This window comes from Lissotriton vulgaris, chromosome 7, assembly GCF_964263255.1.
Source record: "Lissotriton vulgaris chromosome 7, aLisVul1.2, whole genome shotgun sequence".
Lineage (NCBI taxonomy): Eukaryota > Metazoa > Chordata > Amphibia > Caudata > Salamandridae > Lissotriton > Lissotriton vulgaris.
In genome coordinates this window covers 643274789-643297415 of record NC_141695.1, presented here as the reverse complement: position 1 = coordinate 643297415, position 22627 = coordinate 643274789, and the positions used below count along the sequence as shown (strand labels likewise).

Genomic DNA, 22627 nt, shown 5'->3' with positions numbered 1-22627 from the left:
AACGCCCAGTGTAGCATTTGAGCATGTTGGTAACGCTCGGACGGTAACACCGCATAATCACGCATGCAATTGTGGAAGGGAAGTGGCTCATAACCATGAAACAGGTGCGTGAGCGCGTAACACCCCCCCGCTCTCCACCCATCAAATGGGCCCTCCATGAGAGCCGGTGGAAAGGCCGGGTTAAAATGTATAGGGGTGAAGGGGGACGGGAAGGAGGTCCACCTCTCATCGCTAGAAACCGAGTCCCAGACCTTCAGGGTGGTACTCGTAGGTGTGCTAATATAGGCGTTCCGAGGGCTATCCCCCTTCGCCTTCCAGACCAGGTCCCATATCGACCTCCCCGCCACACTCCTATCCATATGCAACCAGTGCTTCTCCGATTCCATCTGGGTCCACTCGACCAGCCGCCTTATAATAGAGGTGCATATCTGGGAGGCCGACCCCACCTTTCTTCAGAGGCCGTCGCAGCGTGAGAAAGGAAAGTCTAGCGCGACCCCCTTGCCAAATGTAGTGTAGGATCATGGTCTTAACACGCCTAAAAAAGCTCCCATCTAAAGCAATAGGAAGCGCTTGAAACAGGTATAGGAGCTTAGGGAGCATCGTCATTTTAACAGCATGGACGCGGCCCAGCCAAGAAATGAACATGGGCTTCCACCGATTAAGCTCAGTCTGTATCTGGGACAGCAAAGGTGGGAAGTTGGCCGCATACAGAGTGGTGACGGACGAGGTCAGCCGGACCCCGAGGTACTGTAAAGAGGAGCTGGCCCATGACAGGGTTGTGAGCGGCCGGATACGGTCCACCTCAGCAGATGGTAGCGTGAGGTTAAGGATGTATGACTTAGTAGGGTTGACCCGAAAACCTGCCACGGCTTCAAACTGAGAGAGTACCTCCTGTACCCGCGGAAGGGAGTTTCCCGGGTCCGCTAGTGACAATAGAATGTCATCAGCAAAAAGGGAGATTTTATGTTGCTCTCCCGAAAAGGGGAGACCACTGATGTCTGGGTCCTCCCGCACCTTAAGGGCTAGGGGTTCAATGCTGAGCGCAAAGAGTAGGGGAGATAGGGGACAGCCCTGCCGCGTACCCCAGGAGTGTGCAAAGAAGGGTGAAACATGGCCATTAACCATGACCCTTGATCGAGGACTGTGGTAGTTGGCCCGAAGCATATCTATGAATTTGGGGGAAAAACCAAAGGCCGCCAGCGTACCAAAGAGAAAGTTCCAGTCTACCCGATCAAACGCTTTTTCAGCGTCAAGGCCCACCAAGACCGCCGGGATCTTGAAGCGATTGGCCTTCTCGATCAAGTGAATCAGCCTTCTGGTGTTGTCGTGGGTCTGGCGACCCTTTATAAATCCCGATTGATCGGGATGTATAAGGGCAGGCATAAGGTCCTTGAGCCGTGCAGCCAAGATGGAGGAGTATAATTTAGCGTCTACATTCAGTAGAGCTATGGGCCGGTATGACTCACATTTCGAGGGGTCCTTCCCGGTTTTGGGGATAATCGAAATCATTACCTCTGCCATGGAGCCGTAGTCTGGCCCGCCTCCCTCAGGCCATTAAAAAGGGTCACCAGGAAGTTCCCCAGCTCAGAGGCAAAGGTCTGATAGAAGGGTGCCGTGAAGCCATCTGGGCCAGGCGCCTTATGCGGTTTAAGAGACTTAAATGCGGCCAACACCTCCTCCGTAAGAAAGGGGGCCTCCAAAAGGTCATTCCACTACTTTGAAACCTGCGGAAGCGGATGAGCCCTCAGATACTCCTCTTGATCTTCCGGCACCAGGCTATCCGCCGAATACAGGGCGGCATAGAATTTGCCGAAGAGCTCCGCCTTGGCCGCATCTTGATGCTCCAAGGCGCCCGAGGGCGCCCGGATGCCACCCACATATTCTCTCTCACGCTTATCGCGAAGCTGTCGAGCCAGATGTTTCCCCACTTTATTGCCTTGTGCGTAAGAAAGACGTCGTAAGCGCAGGAGGTTAAACTCCGCCCGATTATTATAGTGGGCCCTGAGTTTACCCCGCACTGCTGCAAGCGGACGGAGCGTCCTTCGAGAAGGATTCTGCTTGTGCGCAGTTTCAAGTGTCGCCAGCTCCGCCTCCAGCGCCTCCCTTTCCTCACGCCTAAGTTTGTTCAGGGCGGAGTTCAGCGCGGTGCACGTACCCCGTGTCTTCGCCTTAAAGGCGTCCCATTGGGTGAAAACCGAGGTGTCCCCTTCTTTATTAAACTCAAAGAATTCACCAATGGCCGCCCTGAGTTTAGTGCACGACTCCTGATCTCGTGTAAGTGAGACAGGGAAGTACCATTTGCGGTGGGGGGACGTCCCCGGGGCCCAAGTCAGGCATACTGCCAAGAGGCTGTGATCTGATACAGAGAGCGGGAATATCCTACTTTCCCGCAGGTCCCCCTGTAACGACTGGGTTAGAAAGATGTGATCGAGACGCGAATACGTGTGGTGAACATGGGAGAAGAACGTGTAGTCTCTAGTGTGGGGGTGGAGGGCGTGCCAGCCATCAATGAGACCCAGACTGTCCATAGCATCTCGCAACTCGGGGGAGAAGAGGCCCGCTTCCGTCCTCTGTTGGTGCGAGCAATCAAGGCCCTTGTCCCAAACCAAATTGAAGTCCTCCATCACTATCCAAGCACCCTCTCCAAAATCCCCCACCTCCCGCATGAAAGCATCAAGGAACCCATTTTGGCCTGTGTTCGGCGCATAGAGAACCACCCACGTGCAGAGCTTGCCCAGGAGCATCCCCTTCACCATCCGCCATCTACCCTCCTTGTTGCTACGCACACCCATTGGTTGAAATTGCAGTGTAGAGCGGAACAGAAGTGCCACCCCCGATGCTTAGTGGCGGCAGAAGACCTGTATATTAGTGGTTATTGCCTATTCTCAAGCCTGGTTTCGTCCCTACGGGCCAAATGAGTCTCCTGCAGACCCACTACATCCAGATGATGATCTATAATGTATTTCCACACCTTCTGAAGCTTTTGGGGGGAATTAAGGCCTTTAACATTCCAGGAACCTATCGTAACAGGCATCATTTAGACATTTCCCTCCCACACCCTGCTCTACATAGTGCCCCCTGTAGCGCCATAAACAACCCGACCACACCCGCAATCATACCAGATCCACCGCTACCACCACTGAGCCCAGTCCAAAACAACCCCCCCCCCCAATCCAAAGGAGCCCCAAGACGTTAAGTAGAAAAAACAGTTCCAGAACCGGAAAGAGAACAAATAAACCAAGAAAAGAAGCAGCTGGACATGACCATAATTGTCGGGGGTAGAAGACCCGGGTAATGCCCCCCTTGAGTTAAGGGTCGGGGTAACCCTCCAATGGAGCACGGTCCCTTTGGTGGTAGAGCCCCTCCCGCCCCACGGGCTGCCGTTTGGGGAGCCTAGGCTGCCGAAGAGCTGTCTATCCGGCTCGAATCAGTCACCAAAGCCACCGAGGCAAGGACCTCTCCCCTCTCACTTTGGCTCGCCGAGGGAGTCGGGCCCTCCGCCATACCAAGGTGGCCCACTCTCTGCCATGCCGGGGAGCGGGAACGACGTCGTCTTCTTGGGGAAGCGCCGGCGCCAGCCGACGCGGCCTCCTCTTCCATGCCCAGAAGTTCCCTGGCAGCCGCCAGGGATCGTATTTGCACCAGCATGTTCCGCCATCTAAAGATGAGCCGAAAGGGGTGGCCCCAGGAGTAGGACACCCCATGGTCTCGCAGGAAAGCTGTGACCGGGCGGAAGTCCCACCGCTTCTGCAATGTGGAGGCCGCCAAGTCCTGAAAGAGCTGGGGGCTGTGTCCCCGAAACTGCAGGTTGTTGATATCCCTGGCTTTTCGTAGGATCCTCTCTTTTAATTGAAAGTCGTGGACACAAACTAAAATGTCCGGTGGCGGCGAGCGCGCGCCACGTGGCAGCCCAACTCGATGCACTCTGTCCATGCGGATCTCCGAGAGGTCCGCCTCTGCTAGAACCTGCAGGCAAAGGGCCTCCACATACTCCCGCAAGCTTTCACCTTCTCCTTCCCAGGGCACAGCTCGGATTCGAATGTTATTGCGGCAGGACCGATTTTCCAAGTCTTCGCAGTGGGCCTGAAGGTCTAAATTCTGCTCCCGGAGCCTGAGCATATCCTGCTGTAACTGGTGGACGTCACCAGTAAGGCCTAGATCGTGCTCCTCCAGGGTCGCCACCCGTTCTCCAATGCCATCCACATCTCGGCGGACCTCGCGCAGATCGGAGGCCAGCTGTGACTTCAGCTCCGTGATGTCGTCCTTGATGGACGCAAAAAGTTTGATCAGGAAGGCCTTTGTGACCGGGCCATCCCCGTCTTCCTTCGCAGGGGATTTGCTGGAGCTGGGGGGCGAACCGGATGGACCCTTCCCAGGGCCGTCCTTCCCAGGCCTGTTCATGCGGTTCCTGGTCGTCATGATGGGGAGCCTTGGCTAGCCCCCGCACGTCCCGCGATCGCTAGGAGTGCCCCGGGATATCAGACCACGCTCCCTCGCACCCCCCGGGACCTCCGCTCCACTGTCACCGGGAGGCCGGAGCTATCAGAGGATAGCAGTCGCTGTGCACACTCAATGTCCGCTGAGTTGCCCCCGGGCTATAAGGGGTAGGGTCGGATCAGCACCTCCTCTCCTCTCGCCTCTCTGCGCTGTCCAGCAGCCGCCAGACAGGTCGGCGCCTCCTCGCCACCTCCGTCCAGGCGATGTGAACCAAGATGAGCCACAGGGGGGTAGATTAAGTTTGTGACGGCCCCAGTCAGGGGATCCTGCAGTGCGATCGCTCCTCTCCGCAAGTCGCTGTGGCCCAGGGTCCCCCGGGTAATGGCAGCCGATGCTCCCCGGGCGATGCAGGGTAGGCCGCACTAGCGCATGTGCGTCGCCGCCTCAAAACCTCTGCTAAGTCCGCTGGTCTTGGTCGTAGCTCGTCGGTAAAAGGCTCAAAAGCATTCGGGGCACCTCAGTAACCCCAATAAAGTCGATTCCGGAGCAAAGATTGCCCCAGGACAGCTATACAAGGCGATGAAGGGCTCGGGGTGCCGGAGGAGCTCGCAGGCACGTCCTACTCCGTCGCCATCTTGGCCACGCCCCCCTCTCATTTTTTAAGAAGGTTGACATGATATATTTGGGTCTTCTCTTTCCTCTGTGGGTCTAATTCCAGGCGATAGGTTACTGGAGTAATTTTTTCGATGACCCGATATAGTCCCTGCCATTGCCCCAGTAACTTATGATTGGAAGAGGGTATCATTAAGAGAACAAAGTCATTAATGTCAAAAGATCGGGTTTTGACTTTATTGTCATACTGGTTTTTCTGGGAGTTTTGAGCTTGTTCTAGGTGGGATTGGACAAGGTTACGGATCTGGGTCAGATACGTTTTTAGACTAAGTATGTATTCTGGAAGGGGTTTCGCCCCTTCGGGCTCCTCTTCCCACTCTTCCTTCAACATGTCTAGCAATGTACTTGGCTGGCGGCCGTACAGCAATTCGAAGGGGGAATACCCAGTACTCTTTTGGACTTGACAACGTATTGCAAAGAGAGCTAGGGGGAGCATGTCTTCCCACTTCCTTGTTTCAAGATCCAACAACTTCTTTAGTGTTGTCTTAAGGGTGGCGTTATAACGTTCCACTAGCCCATCTGTTTGGGGGTGGTACGCCGAAGTGCGGATCGGCTTGATGTTTAGGGAGAGGCACACCTGTTTCATGAGACGAGACATGAAAGGGGTTTCCTGATCAGTGACCAGTTCCTTGGGAAACCCCAATCTTGAAAAGATGGAGATCATGGCCTTCGCTATCTGGGAAGCGTTTGGTTGGGGTAAGGCTACTGCTTCTGGAAAGCGGGTGGCATAATCGACCAAGACCAACACGAGTCGACATCCACTCCGTGAGGGTAGTAGAGGGCCTATGATGTCCATGCCAACCCGGGAAAAGGGTTCCTGTGTAATCGGCAAGGGGCATAAGGGGGCTCATGATGGCAGAGTCCTACTGTTTCTTTGGCAAATGGCGCATTCTCTACAGTATTTCCTAACCTGTGAAAAAAATGCCAGGCCAATAGAACCTCTCTAATATTATTTTTTCCGTTTTGTCCTCCCCAAAGTGTCATCCCAATAAGTGACTGTGGGCTACGAACAAGACCTACTCCCTATAAGGCAGGGGTACCAATAATTTGGTTGGAAATCCCCTCCCACCCTTACGATATAGCAAGTTTTTTTCTGATTAAAACTGGGGACCCACTTTCTCAGGATCCTCTTAATTTGTGGCCTGCTTCCATGCTTCTTGTAAGGCTGGGTCATCCCGCTGGGCCTCCTGAAATCCTCGCTCATATAGCCACAATGGGGTCTCCTTACTGTGGGTTAGTGCGACCCTTGTCCAATTCCTTTTCTCTCTCTTTTTCTGCTTGCCACTCTTCCTGTATTTCCCCGGGATCATATCTAGTTCTGTTTCTTCGGAAAAAGGTGCTGACCTCCTCCACTCCTCCCCTTCTGCCCAGGTCTCCTGTATTTAGTTTAGGCATATGAGGGTAGTCCTTTACCAAAAGTGGAGGTTCTGGCAAAAGGGGAATAAGTCTTACTTTGAATGCCTCTGCTTTCAAAGAAGGACATACCCTGTAGTTTCTGGTATTCCTCCCAGGACAGCTTGCGGTTGGATAACACTTTGTAGACAGCCAGTGTTGATTAAAGCCTGTCTTTTCTCCTCGTTCACCTGTACTGTTCTATGGTAGGGAAGACGGGCACCTGAGGAACCACAATAATAGTTGCGTATCAGTCCCACTGGGGGGGAGTGAGGGGGCTGGAAATGACGGCCCTGGCGGAACGGTAACGGTTTCTGGCTTGCGTGAGGGTTGGGGTGGTCTGTTGGGTTTCATTGAGGTTCCAGGGTGTTTCCAACGTGTGTCTTCTCGTCCCCTTTGGGGTTCTTGGGCCCTATGGGATGCACTGAGGATGTCAATGGCTCGGTCCAAAGTCAGGCCTGTATGTCGTCTCACACATTTTTGGATATTCGGGTACAGGGATGACAGGTATTGCTCTAAATACACTTTATCCATGATCTCTTCTTTGGTTGATTTGTTGGGTTTCAACCACCTATCAGCCATGTCCCGGACTCTATAGGCCAAGGCACGGGGGAGTTTCTTAAGGACCTTCCTTTAGTTGTCGCAGGCGTATGCGGAAAGTCTCTTCTTTTGATATCGTCGTAAGGAGTGAGACCAAGGAGGTTCACAGCTTGGTCGGCTGCCTGGAGATCCCCAGTCAACAGGGGACCCAAATATTGCCTCCACTTATCTTGGCCCCATCCTGCTGCCCTGGCCATGCGTTCAAAGTTAGAAAAGAAATAACCGGGGTCTTCTCCCCCTACATATTTCTGCATCACCACGGAGGAAATCCCATTGTACCCCTTTGTTGACTGAGGGTGTTGGCCAGCTTCCCTATAACAGCTTCCCGGGACTGGCTCTGCTCCGCCAGAGATCTGTGTATCTTTTCCTGGTCCTCTTCGGCTACGGACAGGAATTTCTCCATGCATCGTTCCAGTTTCTCTTGGCTTTCAGCCATCTTTTTGACGACTGCCTCCATTTTCCCCGATCCCACATCTGACACCAGATGTGAGAGGGATGGTCGGGAAGTAAAGTGAGGAGGTCTTATGTCTGGCTGAATGATGGCTTAATTTATTGAAAAGTACCAAAAAAGAAAAAAAAAACAATTGAACAACAAGGGTCTGGTATGTGGGTCCTCTGTCATCTTCTTCCTCCCTTGGGCTGAAGATGGATTCTCTCCTCTTGGCACGGCGTCGATGTTGTCCCAGGGATGTAGCGGAAAAAGGAAGGAAACGCGGTCAATGTCACTGTTTCCTAAAGGAAAACTAACATGAGGGTAGTTCACGTTCCACCACCTACTGCCAACGTGCTTGGGGAGGGATTGAAAACAAAATTCGGAACCAGGTGAAATTTTTAATAAAGATGGCAAAGAAAGCATGTTAATCCATGAAACAGATGGGAGTGACCTCCTTTATTCAGGGTCTTCGTACTTGGGTTCCTTGGTGAGGCATAAGTCTGCCAATATTCTGCGAAATACTTATGATTATCGCGTGTCTTTGATGCGTAACCACTAGATGTGGACAACAGGTTGGGGTGAGTGCTGGGCAAGTCCTTATTGAGTGCGAAGCGGGGGAGGGCTGTGGCTGGTGAAAGGTCCATTATGGATTGTGCCTGCGTTAGTGCCCTGTGTCCCTTAAGTCCCTTGGACTTGCTTCCCCCCTCCCTTTATTTACAACGTCCCCTTCCCCCCAGTTCACGTACCGCTATAGCCGCGTTCTCCTGAACTGCGGCGTCATTTGCTCCTTCCTACGGGGGTGTCCACCAATCTTCGGACCACTCCTCCCCTTCGGCGTTGTCTCTCTCTCTGTCCGGTATGGATTCCACGTCTGCTTCGCGTCCTGGCTGGTCGCGGCTCTTCGATTTTGGAAAAGGGGGTGGTGATGGACAGAGTTTCTGAATGATGCAGAATACTCCTACCCAGTCAAGAGATCAGGGCTTAATCCATCACAGTTTTTTAGCTCACTGCACCATCCCAGCTCAAAACCTGGCTCCATGCAAATTAGTCTGTTCCTGTCCCAGTGCATGATGGGAACAGGGCAAACCAAACTACCAAGCCAATTCTTATACTGGGAAGGAAACAAGCTTCGCCTTCTGGACACTGCTCCTTACTCCTTCCTCCGGCGTTTTATCCTCGAGCACACTCTCTTTCGCTTTTTCCGGTTTTTCAAGAGGAGCCCCCGCCTCTGAAGTCCCCCGTGATTATTCGTCATCTTGGAGAGGGCGTTCCGGTTCCTGTTCATGAGAGGAGGTGAGTCAAGTTAACCCCTTCCAAGCTGCAACTGCTGTAGTGACAGCCATTCTCGATATTTAAAGGGGCTCGGAACGGGTCATGGGGGGTGATGTCCTAGTTTTCCAAACACTCTCATAGTAAGACGCAAAGGTCTCCGTAATTGCAGTTTTTGTTGTATGAAGGACCCCGTCCCCATCTCTAATCTCTACCACCTTTCCCTGTCTCGTCTGTCTAGCCAAGCCAACAGCCTGGAGGCCTTGTCTCCAACATCGTAAAGCTGATGTTGTACGGCTAGTGGATGATTTCTTGCTGCGTTATCAGCCAGAGCCTGCAACTCTTGTTGATGTAGTACTAGTTTGTGTCGTAGCTCTACTCTCCCTTTTCCAACTACTTTCCTCTCTAGTGTCAGAATCTCCTGCTCCAGGGCTAGAGTTTTGGCTGCTTCCTCTTTTTTCTTCCCTCCTATCAATGCTGGGCCTGTCCTCTCAATACCGTCTTAAAAGCCTCCCAGAGATTCTTGTGGGATGTCACATATTTCTTGTTTTCTTTGAAGTACAGGTCAACCTACATATGGATTCTGCCTCTAAGCTCGGATCACAGACGTACCAAGTGGGGAATTCTGCCTTGTTGGTGATCGAGCTCCTGAGTGTAGTACTTAATGGAGAATGGTCAGAAATACCCCTAGATGTTTCCACCCCTCGCTAGATGTTTCCACCCCTCAAAGCTTCCGACCTGGTCATGGCGTTTGAAGAGGTAGTCTAATTATGAGAATGACCTTTGTCGTGCGGAGTAGTATGTGTATTGGTTTGAGTGAGTATTGTGGATTGTCCACCAGTCCCATCGCCATCCTGAAGCCCGGGAGACCCTGCTTGCTAGCATGACCGCCCTTCGCACCCAGTCGGTCAAATTCCTGATCCATCACTGCATTTGTCACCTCCTGTGAGGAGGATGCCTGCGGGTAGACCCACCAGTAGTGCACTAATCTTCGGGAGAACGGTTGCATGCACTGCCCTTAGGGCCACAGAGCAGCCCATATCGTTGCACCTGATTGTGAGGGACAAGGCGTTCCGCAACAGGATGCCTACACCCCAGGAACCAGCCGCGTATTGAGAGAGAGCCGCTAACTTATATCCAAAGCAGTTTAAGGCTTTATACTCGCTGCCTTTAAGGTGTGTCTCCTGTATTAATATGATGTCAGGGGAGTGGCGTTTAACATGTTGTTGGATTAATGTATGTTTAATTTTGTTCCACAGACCATTGACATTCCATGTCCATGCACGTATGCAGGCTGGTTTTGATTCCATCCAGGGTGTGCCATGTTCCACTTGTGACTCGGCCCTGCCACGCCACAAACCCGGCACGTTCATGTGTGATATATCCGTTATATCTTTTATGAGCAACATTAAGCAACTTAACAACATGGACAAACTATTTCCCTAACTCCCCCCTCCCTGCATCCCTCCTTGGTGAGTTCCGGACCCCCCCATATCCCCAACTTGGAGTGCCTGTCGCCCAAACTGTGTACCTATGACAACAAAAAGGGAAAGGGAAGTGTGTATGCCTCTGGCATCAGTCAAGATGTTGCTTATGATGGATAGGTCGATACCCCCAAATTTCCTGAAGACTGTAGACTGCAGAAGTCACTGGGGAGCGATGAGTGTCTTGAATCAGGCCCCTGGCTGGGCAGGGAGTCCGTGTGAAAAGCAGTGAGTCTTCTAAGACCCCCATGTTGCCCGGTGCAGGGTTTACCTTTAATTCACCTTGAGTTCGCTATCAAAATAATAGGGCAAGCGCTGTAAACTGGAAGACAAGAAAAAGGTTTATTTCTCATGAGGAGACCACGTCAACTGCAGACACCGGGATGTCTGAGGGAGGTGTTCTGCTGGCATCTCTTTTGGCTCTTCCTTTTATACAGGTTTTACACATTGCATTTGTTTCATCAACATGGTTACACAAGCTTGGATTCCCAGCCCCGGGCAGGTTTCCACACAAGCCCAACAGTAATTCTCTTCCCACCCAGGTCAAATAGACCATCTTATCTTGCAGCTGGAACTTGCTTCAGGGTCTAAAACATGTGAGATCAGCCAGATCTAAGAGTCCGTTCTGTTGATAAAAACAGGTCCCATTGTTGGTAAAAACAAGTCATGCTGTTTGCAGTGCAATAAATCATGTTGCAAGGGTCATTTTAGTGTCTGGAACCTGTTAGTGTAACTAAGTGCGGTGAGGGGTAGAGTGTTCAAAGGTTTGTCTGCATACAGAGATGAAAGGAAAAACAAGTTTGTGGCAGCAAGTGGCGCTGAGGTTTGTTGTGACAATAGGGTTTATAGCCCACAGCACACATAACCGGTTTGGTCAGAGGGTCAGATGGATGCTAGTAAGGGCAAGGTGAAACAAAGGTGACCAACAGAGTACAAAATGGCTGTGATGGATAAAATGGCTGCAGCTTATGTGCACATAGAAATTTCCATCAAACAAGATGGCGCAGGCAATGTTCACGATTGTCATTTTGCTTTTAACAGTGGCCCCTTTGAACATAACTTAGCCAGCTTGTCAGTCTATTTCGATCTCCATAATGTCCTGTATCTCTTGATAATACATTACTCTCATTTTGCTGAGTGTCTATAGTTTTAGGGTGCACGGTGGTTATGCAAAGAGAACACAAAGGTGGTATACAGTGTATACCCAAACAACAACTACATATTGTCAATAGTGGAAACAAGAGAATCATTGATATTTTCCAACCCAACTCCTTCAAGATGCCCCAAAGCCAACTTCCAATTGTCCAAGTCTTTTATCCTTGATGAATTTCTGAAGACAGTCTATGGAGATGTTCGATTGCTTCATAGACAGAAGGTGAATTATCAGGAATGTATACGCAGCAGCTGGCACCGATGATGCGGCATGCTCCTCCACGGTCCACTAGTACCACGTCCAGGCCCATGCGATTTTGCTGGGCAACCAGACGGACCGCTTGGAGCTCAGCAGTGTTGTGAGGGTGCCAGCCGTGACTTTCAGGGCAGTTTCTACCGCTTGAGACAGATGTCTGATGGCTCGGCTGTTTGCCATCAGACCCCATAGCGGGACGAGCCCTTTTGCTGCGTCGGAACTGTGATGCAGCAGAGTCTGCTTGATCAGTGTCTTTAGAACGCTTTTCTCGATGAGGCTCTGCAGGGGCTGTGTAGGTTGGTGGCAAAACAAAGGCAATGTAGCACATGCCCCCCCAGTTTCTTGGGAGCCAGGTGTAGGCTTTGGTTCCACAAACAAAGTACATATTGGGTGATGTAACAAACGCTGGAGGGTTGGCAGTGTTCAAAGTCCTTACAATGCTACAAGTGCTGTGACCCACATTCTTAGTCTCACGCCTTCAATGCATACAAGGCCAGAGACTTGCACCACAGATAGGGCCACAGTCAGTGTTGCAGCAGTTCTTTTCTTCAGGTAGGAAAATGTGGCTCTGATAGGATTATTGAACACTTGTATTTCCTCTCGTTCTTTGTAGGGGACATTCATCGGGAATGTCGCATTGGATGTGTGAGGGCAGAAGGGGGCAGCTGTTCTTCCTGTTTTGATTAGCCAGAACTCGTTGTAGAACTGGGCGATTGTCCCATCAGAAGTGGCATTGTCTTTGTAACTTTCTTGTAGGAGCATCATCCAGGCAAGAGACTGCACAGCTAACACATGTTTCGTTCTCGGGGAGTGAACCCACAACTTCCTCGGGGCTGTTTTGATGCGAAAAATCTTGGTAAACCTCTGTGCCGGTTATACTTCCGTCCTGACCAGTAGGAGGTAGGGAAATAGTTACTATTGCTCCAAGTTGTGTACGGAATGGTCCTCGATGGGATCTGGAATCTGACATCCATGACTATTACATACACAACTTGGAGCAATATTAACTATTCCACTATCTCCGACTTGCTGGGATGGCAGTACAACCAGCACAGAAGTTTACAGAGATTTTTTGCATCACAACAGCCCAGAGGAAGTCGTAGGTTCACTCCCCGGCGATGAAACACGTTTTGGATGGTCGCTTTATATGCACCAGTGCTATCGGTATTACAGAAGGGACAGCAAAAGCGTCTGCGGCCCCTTCTGTAATACCAAAGTGCCCGGGTCGTGCAAAGCCGGCGGAAATGCCCTCTCCGCACCTGAATGACTTTCATAATGTGGCCCCAGATCTTGCTTTGATTAACGTGAAGGAAATTAGTGTACATGTTTTGTATGGTAATACATGCTGCAGTTTATTCACTATGTACAAATATAGAGCTTATGGCATTTGGGCTTTTGTGGGCCCTGGATTGTTCAGGCAGGCCTCTTAACTACCAATGAACTTGCCTTTGATTTCAGAATGTTGTAGATGGCTGCAGGGTGCTTTTTGTGTGATGTACAGAGCTTGCTCACTTAAATGGCTGAAGAGTGAACTGAATCATTATCAGGCACTGTTTATGGTACACCTGCCTGACCAGCAAGCTTTGTGTGAGGTGCGCACTTGGAAAATGCAAGACTTGCATCTGAAACCCGGCATTTATTTGATACTCCCTTCATTTAACAACTCGCAGAGAACCAACCGTAACTGGGTACAGATGGCAAGAATCCCACATGTTGGTGACTAATGTAATTAAGTAAGTTACACATAGTTGGTAGAGGGTCTTGATTCTTGAAATTACGGCAAAGCTGTACCTTCAACTCCTTAATTTAATGTTGTCGGACAGCATTCTCCAGGACTTCTATTCTAGACGCCAGAGTTGATTCATTTTTACCATGTCATACAGTTGTTTTTCCATGCTGACTAATTCTTAGCCCACGTGTGCCTGTTGCTGTTCCATACCATCCACTCTGCCTTTTTGTGGCACTTATCCTACCCTCCAACTAGGCAACGTTATTATCAGGTTTTAGTTTGCAAATTTACCCTCCAACCCAGAAGTTGAATTTTCTGTCATTCCTTTAATACCCATGACTGGGTTCTAGTTCGAAGGGGAAGGAATCTCTTGTGAAGGGACTGTGTTGGAGTGGGAGTGAGTTCGGTCTGCCTAATCTTCACAAGCAGTTAAAGACGGCTCCTTCTTCTTCGGTACAGCTGGACAAGTCAACCCGTCACCCGCTCACCTACGAAACACACACATTTCGTCTAAATGACATAATAGCTTGATGCACTTCATCAAGGTCCTTCTGGTGAACCTTTGGCTTTTGATGATCTCGGAAAGAGCAGCAAACCTGTGGAGTTTTCTGCCACACCTCTTTAAAAAAAAAACATTTTTTTTTATTATAACTTGTGGTTTTATAACCAACACAACAATAGACATAGTCACGTAGGAAGAAATCACAATTTCTGCCAAGCAATAGACATACCAGTACTGTACAAAGTCTTTTTAAAGGCCCTTAAAGTTGAGGCTACTTTGTAAGGTATGTATACAGCTTCACTCTGCATGGCAAGGAAACAGCCAAAGCAGAAATTTACACAGGTAAAGAGTGGATACAACTCCATAGCCTCCTTTCAGTTTAGACTCCCCAAAATATTAACCTATAAATATTTGCAGTTCTCCACATATCCTCGCATTGGAGTGCGTGAGTAGATTTTTTTCCTGGAATTGGTTGAGGAAATTTCACCCGTATGTCAAACCAATCTCGGGCTGGAAAACAATAGTTTGGTCCTTGTACCTGGTCTGCCTCTCTGGAGTTGGATCCGTGTCTCTACCTTTTTCAGAAGAACGATGCCTTCTGCAGTTGGTCTAACTCCTGAGCAGAAACTGCCAATTTTCCAGAATGCATTTATATTAAGTGTGCCCTTACTGAGCAAGCAAAGTTTACAAACTTTTCTTGTTGCCACTCGCGCATTACCACAGAAGGGTGGAAGAGCGAGTCCAGAGGGGGGAAGAACAATGCAAAACACAAAGCAGCATGGAAAAATGCTCAGAAAACGTGTATGTTTGTAACTTTAAAAGTTGATAATAACGTTGCTAGGAAGGGCACTAAAATTCTGTTATATGTAGAAGAACATGGCTATGTGAAATCCAACCAAGATACAGGTGCTGTTTGTCTTAAAAAGAATTTCCGGTTTGAGCTCTGAACTTCTTAACATAATGCTCTACATTTTGTTTCGTGTTTTTTCTGCCCTTGTATCCTTGCATATTACCAACTTCTGCTTGCTGTGTGACGCAACTGCCCTTGATAACTGATAGCATGAGCTGAGGTGTCGATGATGCGGATAACTAGTTTCTTGACGTTTGGTTTGAAATGTTATGTACTGTATGCTACAAGATGTTACCACGTATGTCAGATACTTCTTTTTATATCCCGGTACATGTCAACTGTTTTTCAGTTTTCACTTTCGTTTTCTCTCACAACATTGCAGTAGTTTAATAAAATGCTGTGAGTGACTGAACACTGCTAAAACTGTGTTTTCCCTATTATTTCAGACAGAACGTCCTTCGAAGTCAGAAAGAAAGAGGCACGATTCTTTTGGAATGTTTGACGGCTATGATAGCTGTAGTGAGGACACGAGCAGCAGCTCAAGCTCTGATGAGAGCGAAGAAGAAGTTGCACCTTTACCATCCAGCCTCCCAATTATTAAGAATAATGGGCAGGTCTATACTTATCCGGATGGCAAATCTGGCATGGGTATGTGTGCATGTTCCTACTACGTTTATGTTGTGAGATATCCAGATAGCCCCATTGCAATATTAATATAGGAAGCCATTGTGCAAGACATTTTAACATCTATTTAGATACATTATCTGGGAAAACCGTCAGTCCTGTGCTGTTTATTCTGAATCGCTGGGGCAAAGGAATATGTAAACAATTATTTAAATGACCGATTGAGAAAGCACGACTTTGGTAATGGAACGTATTTGCAATTCCACTGGAACCTAACTTTATGTAGTGCACCCTGAAATGTTTTCTAGGAAAAGGCCACTATGACTTTTTGGAATATAAAATATTATACATTTCCATCTCAATCGAGGAGTCGTTGTAGTTTAGTTTTCTTAACTTTACAATATTAATACAATTGCATGAAATAGTTGATCATCCATCAACAGTACAATTCTCCTTAGAATGTTACAGTTTTAAAAAAACAATTCCTTCTAGGCAATAAAAGCGTCACTCTCAAAGTTCATTGTTGAGCTAATTCAGCAAATCTCTCACTTACTGCAATGAACAAAGGGCATAGACGGTCACAAGGAAAGCACAATATTGCAAGTCCGTACTGTTTCATTCCAAGATAGCTTTTTTTATATTGCTCTTAAATAGATTGTTGCAGCTCACTTTTAAATCTAGTTTCTGGGATTCCAATACGGAGAGCTGCAAATTATAGGTCTATCTTTCCATTCTGTACATAAATAATGGGTCATGGAGGTTAATGTTTGTATGTGACATAAAGTTCATTTCTTGACATAGTCCCTTAAAGCCACTAGCAACACTTTATTTAACTCTCACAAAACATATATCCGAACAGAACCCTGTCTAAGTGTGGGTTTGCTGGGAACAATGATTAAGATATAGGGACTATAATTCTTTTGTTCTAATTATGCACATGTAACGAGGGAACTCTTTAGTGAGAATAAGAAGTCCTAGTATTTGTAATCTTTTGAAAACTAGATATGTCATTTAATACTAGCATTTAAAAACATACCTCAACATTGTTGGGCTCTTGGCTAATGTAATTGTGATGCTAATGGACCAGTTTTCTTGAATGTCTGACATTATGCTGCCTGTGTAATGGGCTGGAGAGGCTCACACATGATGTCTATTTTATTTATATTGGAGTTTTAAAATTCATATTTATTTTTAAACCTAAACTTGGGATTTTTGTAATTTGTGCTATTTTCAGTAATTAGTATGTAACAATTGTTTTTTTCTTGCTTTCTTGTAACAGCTACATGTGAGATGTGTGGCATGGTTGGAGTAAGAGATGCATTTTATTCTAAAACAAAGCGTTTCTGCAGTGTTTCGTGTTCGAGAAGTTATTCCTCTAACTCAAAGAAAGCAAGTATTCTTGCACGACTTCAGGTAATATTTTTAAGTTTTGTGGTAACCAAAATGAAATAAAATATACTATTAAATTGACAAGTATTCAAGTGAGTTGATTGAATTATTTTCTCTTATTTGAGAGCATGTTAAGGTTTATAGGTTGAGCCTGGGCAGCGCATGCACCGCTCTGCAAGGCATGCTGTATTAAGGTATGGATGTGAAGCTTCGCCCACTCTCCACCCAGTTTTTTCATTGGCTTGTGTCTTTGTCCATTGTAAACTGTGGCATTTCATTAGTCAATAGGCTTAGTAGTCCCTTCTTAGTGCCACCTTTTCCCATTTTGTAACCTCCCATGAGGACACCCTCTGTTACGTGTGTTGTTGCTTGGTAGGCTTCAATTACAGCCTCTGAGCACTGAAATCTCAAAGAGCTTAGTCCTGCCTGCTCTTGCCGGCATGAAAACGCAGGACACGCTCTCTCCTAATGCATTTGCAATGCAATAGGTCTTGCATTTGCGAGAGTTTAACCTACTTTCATTGTAAATGACAATGTGCTTTATTTATCTGTTTTTAAAAAAACACATAAATAAAAGGCATTGTCGTTTACAATGGCAATAGCTCAAACTCGTAAATGTGAGAACTATTGCATTGCAAATGCTTGTTACTTAATGGGATTTGTTAAACTGTGATGAGAGTGGACACATAAAAAAACATTTTAATCTAGTTTTAAAGGTTATTTTATACAAAAGTTAAATAAAATAATTTGTAACTCACAGAATCTTGAGTGCGCTACTTGAAGTTATGCTTTCAGGGGTTTCTTTCTTTGTTCACCCTAAAGTCCTACACCTTTCTTTAATGCTCTGACCATTTCTTATTATCCATTGTTCACCAAGGACTCCCGAATTCTGAGTGTTATTTCCTGGTGCAATGCCCAGAAGCAGCCACTACATTGATCCTGCATGACTTTTTCTTTCTATTGAGCTCATTCTAAGTACAGTGGTAGATATCTAGCATTAAGTTATTGTTTCAGCCTGACCACATGAACTCACTTGCTTTTCTTTTGTGGTGCCTACATTTTGGACTTTACATATTCATATTTTTGAAAAACCTCTATTTTATTAGTTTTACTGATGTAATAAGCACCCGCTTTTGTAACACATTTGTCCGAACTCCAATTTTGACCTCTGCACCTGGCTGCCCCTGTGCCACTGGTGGTGCAGTTTTGATATTCACCCGACCCTTCTTGCCCCTTGCTGACCTTTGGTCCCGAAGACTGGAACTGTAAGTCGTATACTTACCTGTATAACCGCATTATTGTTTTCCTACATAGGGCAATTTTCAAAGAGTTCAATGTTATCCTAAGTGTCGACTTTTAAAAGTCTTAAATATTTTTCCTGCAAAACGGATTGCCTTATTGCGAAGATCTTGGTCTTAAAATAAAATTTGAACAAAGCTTGTTTTAAAAAAAATTGGTGTGGATCTGCTTATTGAGTTGTGTGTCTCATATTGGTCTATGTTTTACAATAAATATTTTACACTCCTCGCCCACAATATCACTAATAGAGCATGTTGGGTTTAAATTGAGCCCAGTACACTTCTGGGGGTAAATCTCTTGACTCTGTGCACGGTATAACCACCAAGTGGCCTACCATATACAGAGCCGGCTTCCTACACACTACCCTGGAGGTGTGAATGGCCTGTAGTATGGTGTCTACATCATTAGAGTTCACCTGCGGGTGGTTGCCCCCGCTCTGCTGCCAGATCTGGATGATGGGACCGCAAATATGTCTATTTTGTATTGGATGTGTGCAGCGGAGCTCTTCCCCCGTTGCAATTTAGGGGGATCTCCTGTGGCAGACAGAGCCCAGAAGGACCATCCCCCAAGTGGTGCCAGGACTGTAGACCACCAATTATCCAACAGGGTGAAAGGAGTGGATGGAGACACCACTATAGGTTTATAGCCTGGTCTACAATCTGCTTGAAAACCTGGGGACCTCAGGTGGCAACACGAGCAGTCGGAGTGGCAGAGGTCTAGGCCATTCAGGAGCGAGAAAGATGGAGAAGGGAGGGTGCTCGCTTAAGAGTCCATTGAGTACGTCTAGGGCAGAAGTAGGCAGCTCGATATGTTCGGACAGTGCACCTGGGGAAGGACCCAGCAGAGGTATATTAAGTGGTAAATGGACGGTTCATGACCCACTTGCCTATCCAGTGCGGTGGGGGGGGGGGGGGGATGAGGGCAAGCAGGATGAGTGGTCTGGGTAGTTGCATGGTCCGGGCCCATCTGCAGCAGGGGAATCAAAGAAGAGGGCCATCCCCTGGGCAGTAACATTCCCACGTGTGCGGTGTTGGTTTCTGCAGAGATGCATTGAGGCCTTTATGATCAGAGGGGTGAGTTCCCTTTGGGGTGACAGGGAAGATGTGGCTTTGCAGGAGGTATAGCAAGTCGTCCTGGGCAGGTAGCTCGGCGGTGGTGGCCCCAGGGAGAACAGAGGTAATCTGGCGGTTTGTAGCCTCTCATAGCCACATAGCAGTAGCCCCAGGTCGGCAACCTGACTACAGCCCCATGGGTCCATCCTACCGGCTGGTGCAGCAGTACAGGTCCAGGGCCATTGTCAGCAGGCCCACCTGGGCATCCGCACCACTGACTCGCGGTCCAAATGTCTGAGGACAGACCTGCAATAATTTCTCTGGGTCAGGTGATGTGGCAGGGGTGGCCCTTCGAGGCATTATACACGTCCAGATGCACTGGTTACAGCCCTGCAGCAGCAGGCGGGCACCCTCACTCCTGTTGGCCGGGAGCCTGAGGGCCTCCGACTGACACCAAAGGTCGCCTCTGCCGACGCGAAGTGGCAGTTTCGGAGGGTGAGAGTGGATCCTCAGAGGCCTCACATGGGAGTTGTCTGGCAGCAAATTTGTCAAGACTGCGATAGGTGGCTAAGGAGGACTGGAGCACTATCACAGTGTGGTCGCTTCGACCATGACCTCCAGCCTCTTTTCTTAAATCTACTACTCTGCTCCTAAATGCTATGATGAAATTATTTTTTATATTACATTTTTCAATATTTTGCAACGGTTGTTTCTTCAGACAAGGATGTCATTGTGTATTCACTAATATGTTATATCATTCCAGGGCAAACCTCCAACAAAACAGGCAAAAGTGCTTCAGAAACAACCTCTGGTTGCAAAACTAGCAGCTTACGCTCAGTATCAAGCCACGTTGCAAAATCAAACTAAATCAAAACCAGGTAGTGGGATTTTTACAAATATTTTTATTGTGAATAGATAAAAGTATCCACCTTGTTCAGCCTTTTGATAAAATGTATTTTGTTTCAGCAATCCCTTTGGAGGGATTTACGTGGGGTAACTACATCACAAGCAATAACTTTATAGGAGCTCCTGTTTCATGTTTCAAACATGTAAGTATTTACTAATGCATCCTCGACTTTGTCCATGTATTATGTTCTACAAATTGCGTGAATTGGTTTACCCTCGTTGTACCTTGTGTTTGAATGGAATAGCAAAAGCCAAATGTAGAATTTCTTATTCATTCTGTTGTGCATACTTTCCCTGTCCCTTTTGCTGCTTGTCCTGCAATAAATACAGTCATTAGTTCAGAATAGATACACTACATGCACATACTCGATTTGAAGATTTCAACAGTCTGGCAAGTAGCTTTTGACATTTGCTTATAATAAAATGAAAACCACTGTATTTAACTATTCTTTAAATATTGTCGCACAATAGGGAAAGAAAAGGTGAAGGAAGAGTAATTTTACCATGGAGGAAGTGAAAAAGCAGGACAGGAAATAAAAGCAAAATCTTAATAAATGATGCATTTACTTCAGTGTCGTGAGGCATGTGAGAAAGAGAATTGTTTAGTCAGGAAAAATGTACAAAGGGTGGGTGAAGGGATCAACCATTGGCAAAGAGCTTGGTATTTTATGTTAGCCTTTTATATTTTGGTAATTGGTTTTAAAATATCATTTGCTTTACCCTTTCTTCTGGGTGCCAGGTCTGTCACTTTGTGGGTAGGAATCGAAATTTGCCTAGCTTACGTAAGGGTAAGTTTCAATTCTATTAAGGACACGGAGGCGAGGATTATGCTTTTCTTCCTTCGCTTTATTACATATACAGAAAAACACAGCAGCCTTAGAAAAGCTCCATTCCATTGTCAAACTGCGGAAAAGCTTAGAGACAAAACAACTTTTTCAAAGTTAAACAGTCCAGGACGAACTACAGCTCCCATGAGCCCTCAAACATTAGTCCTTCTATTATATCCATTCCAGGTATGATAGCCAGTCCTTCTTCAACCTTCCTCCTCTTTCTACGTGCTGGTTACGCACATTCCTCACTGGTCTTGTTTGGAACCGTCATTTCCTAGCGAAAAAAGGACAACTTAAGAGAAGCACCAAAATGTTGATAGTCATCAAATTGAGGACATATTCAAGACTGGCATCTAGAACAGTACATTGTAGAGATGGAAAACAGTTTACTTACTGACATACGGGCGGGTTCGTAACGTCGAACTCCAGGGCGGGATAATCCTCGCCTCCATGTCCTTAATAGAATTGAAACTTACCGTTACGTAAGCTAGGCAAATTTCGATTCTATGTCAGGACCGGAGGCTTCGGATTATGCTAGTTTAAAGCTTCCTCACCACCAATTGAGCTAGATCCACCACCGGTTTAAAATAAAACCTTTTAAATGTGGAGTCCGAGGACCAATCTGCTGCACGCATTAAATCCTCCAAACGAGCTCCCACTGAAAACGCCTTAGAAGCCATGGCTCCCCTGGCAGAGTGAGCTCCAAAACGTTTAGTATCAATGCCTGCCTCCTGCATGACCCAACGCACCCACCTTGCAATGGTGGGGGAAGAGACTGCTCTGTGTGGGTTTCGCAGGGCAATTAGTAATTGTTGTTCGCCCGAAGGGCGGATATAAAACGTCATGTCCTCATAAGCCTTCAAACACTGCACGACGCACAACTTGGGAGTGTCCACAAAGGCTGGGTACGAGATCGTGCGTGACGCAGACTTTGTACGACGTCCCACTTGAAAAGTAACCCCGCCCGGGGAAAAAACTTGCGCCGACACGTCTAAGGCGCGTACATCCGACACCCGTCGGCAAGAAACCAAACACAGGAGCATAGCCAATTTAGCTGACAGCTCCTTCAAGGACAAATAAGCGTTAGCTTGCCAGGACAGGAACAGGTTCAGGACCACATTTACGTCCCAAAGGAACGAATATCGGGGTTCCGGAGGTAGGGAGAGACGAACACCCCGTAAAAGCCTGCAAACAAAAGGATGTTCCCCCACTGGGGAACCCTCCAAAGGTTGATGACCTGCTGAGATTGCGGAACGCATTGTGTTAATTGTCCTATAGGGTAAGCCCTTAGTTTCCAATTTAGCTAGAAAGTTCAAGATCGGAACGAGTCCTGCGACCAAGGGTTCCAGGTCCCTTCGAAGACACCAACGCATCCATTTAAGCCAAGCGGATTTGTAGCGCTTCGCCGTGCTATCAGCCCAGGCCTTGGAGAGCAGGCCCTCAGCCGATCCCGAAAGGCCCAGGAGTGACCAACGTTTCCGGAAAGCCTCCATGCCATGAGGTGGAGAGAGCCCTGCATGATGAGAGGATGAGGTTCTCGATCCGGGTTGAGCAAGAGGTGAGGAAACTGGGGGAGTAAGATTGGAAAATGCCAAGAAAGTTCCAGAAGAACTGGAAACTAGACTTGAGACCTCCAGAGTGGCGTAACCAACACCATCTCCACCTCCTGACGGCGCACTTGGGCCGCCGTCCGTATTATCATCGAGAACGGAGGGAACGCATAAGACCTCTCCTGGCTCCAATCCTGGAGT

At 47.7% G+C, this 22627-nt stretch overlaps 1 protein-coding gene across 2 annotated transcripts in view; it reads left to right on the top strand.

The window, feature by feature from the left end:
* The window catches only part of MBTD1 (mbt domain containing 1), a 947763-nt gene that overhangs the window by 16730 nt on the left and 908406 nt on the right, over positions 1–22627 (top strand). For both annotated transcript variants that reach the window (XM_086930849.1, XM_086930850.1), the window contains exons 2-5: positions 15223–15424; positions 16680–16813; positions 19904–20018; positions 20107–20189. In XM_086930849.1, the coding sequence (XP_086786975.1) occupies positions 15223–15424; positions 16680–16813; positions 19904–20018; positions 20107–20189 (534 nt within the window). The remainder of the gene's footprint in view (positions 1–15222; positions 15425–16679; positions 16814–19903; positions 20019–20106; positions 20190–22627) is intronic.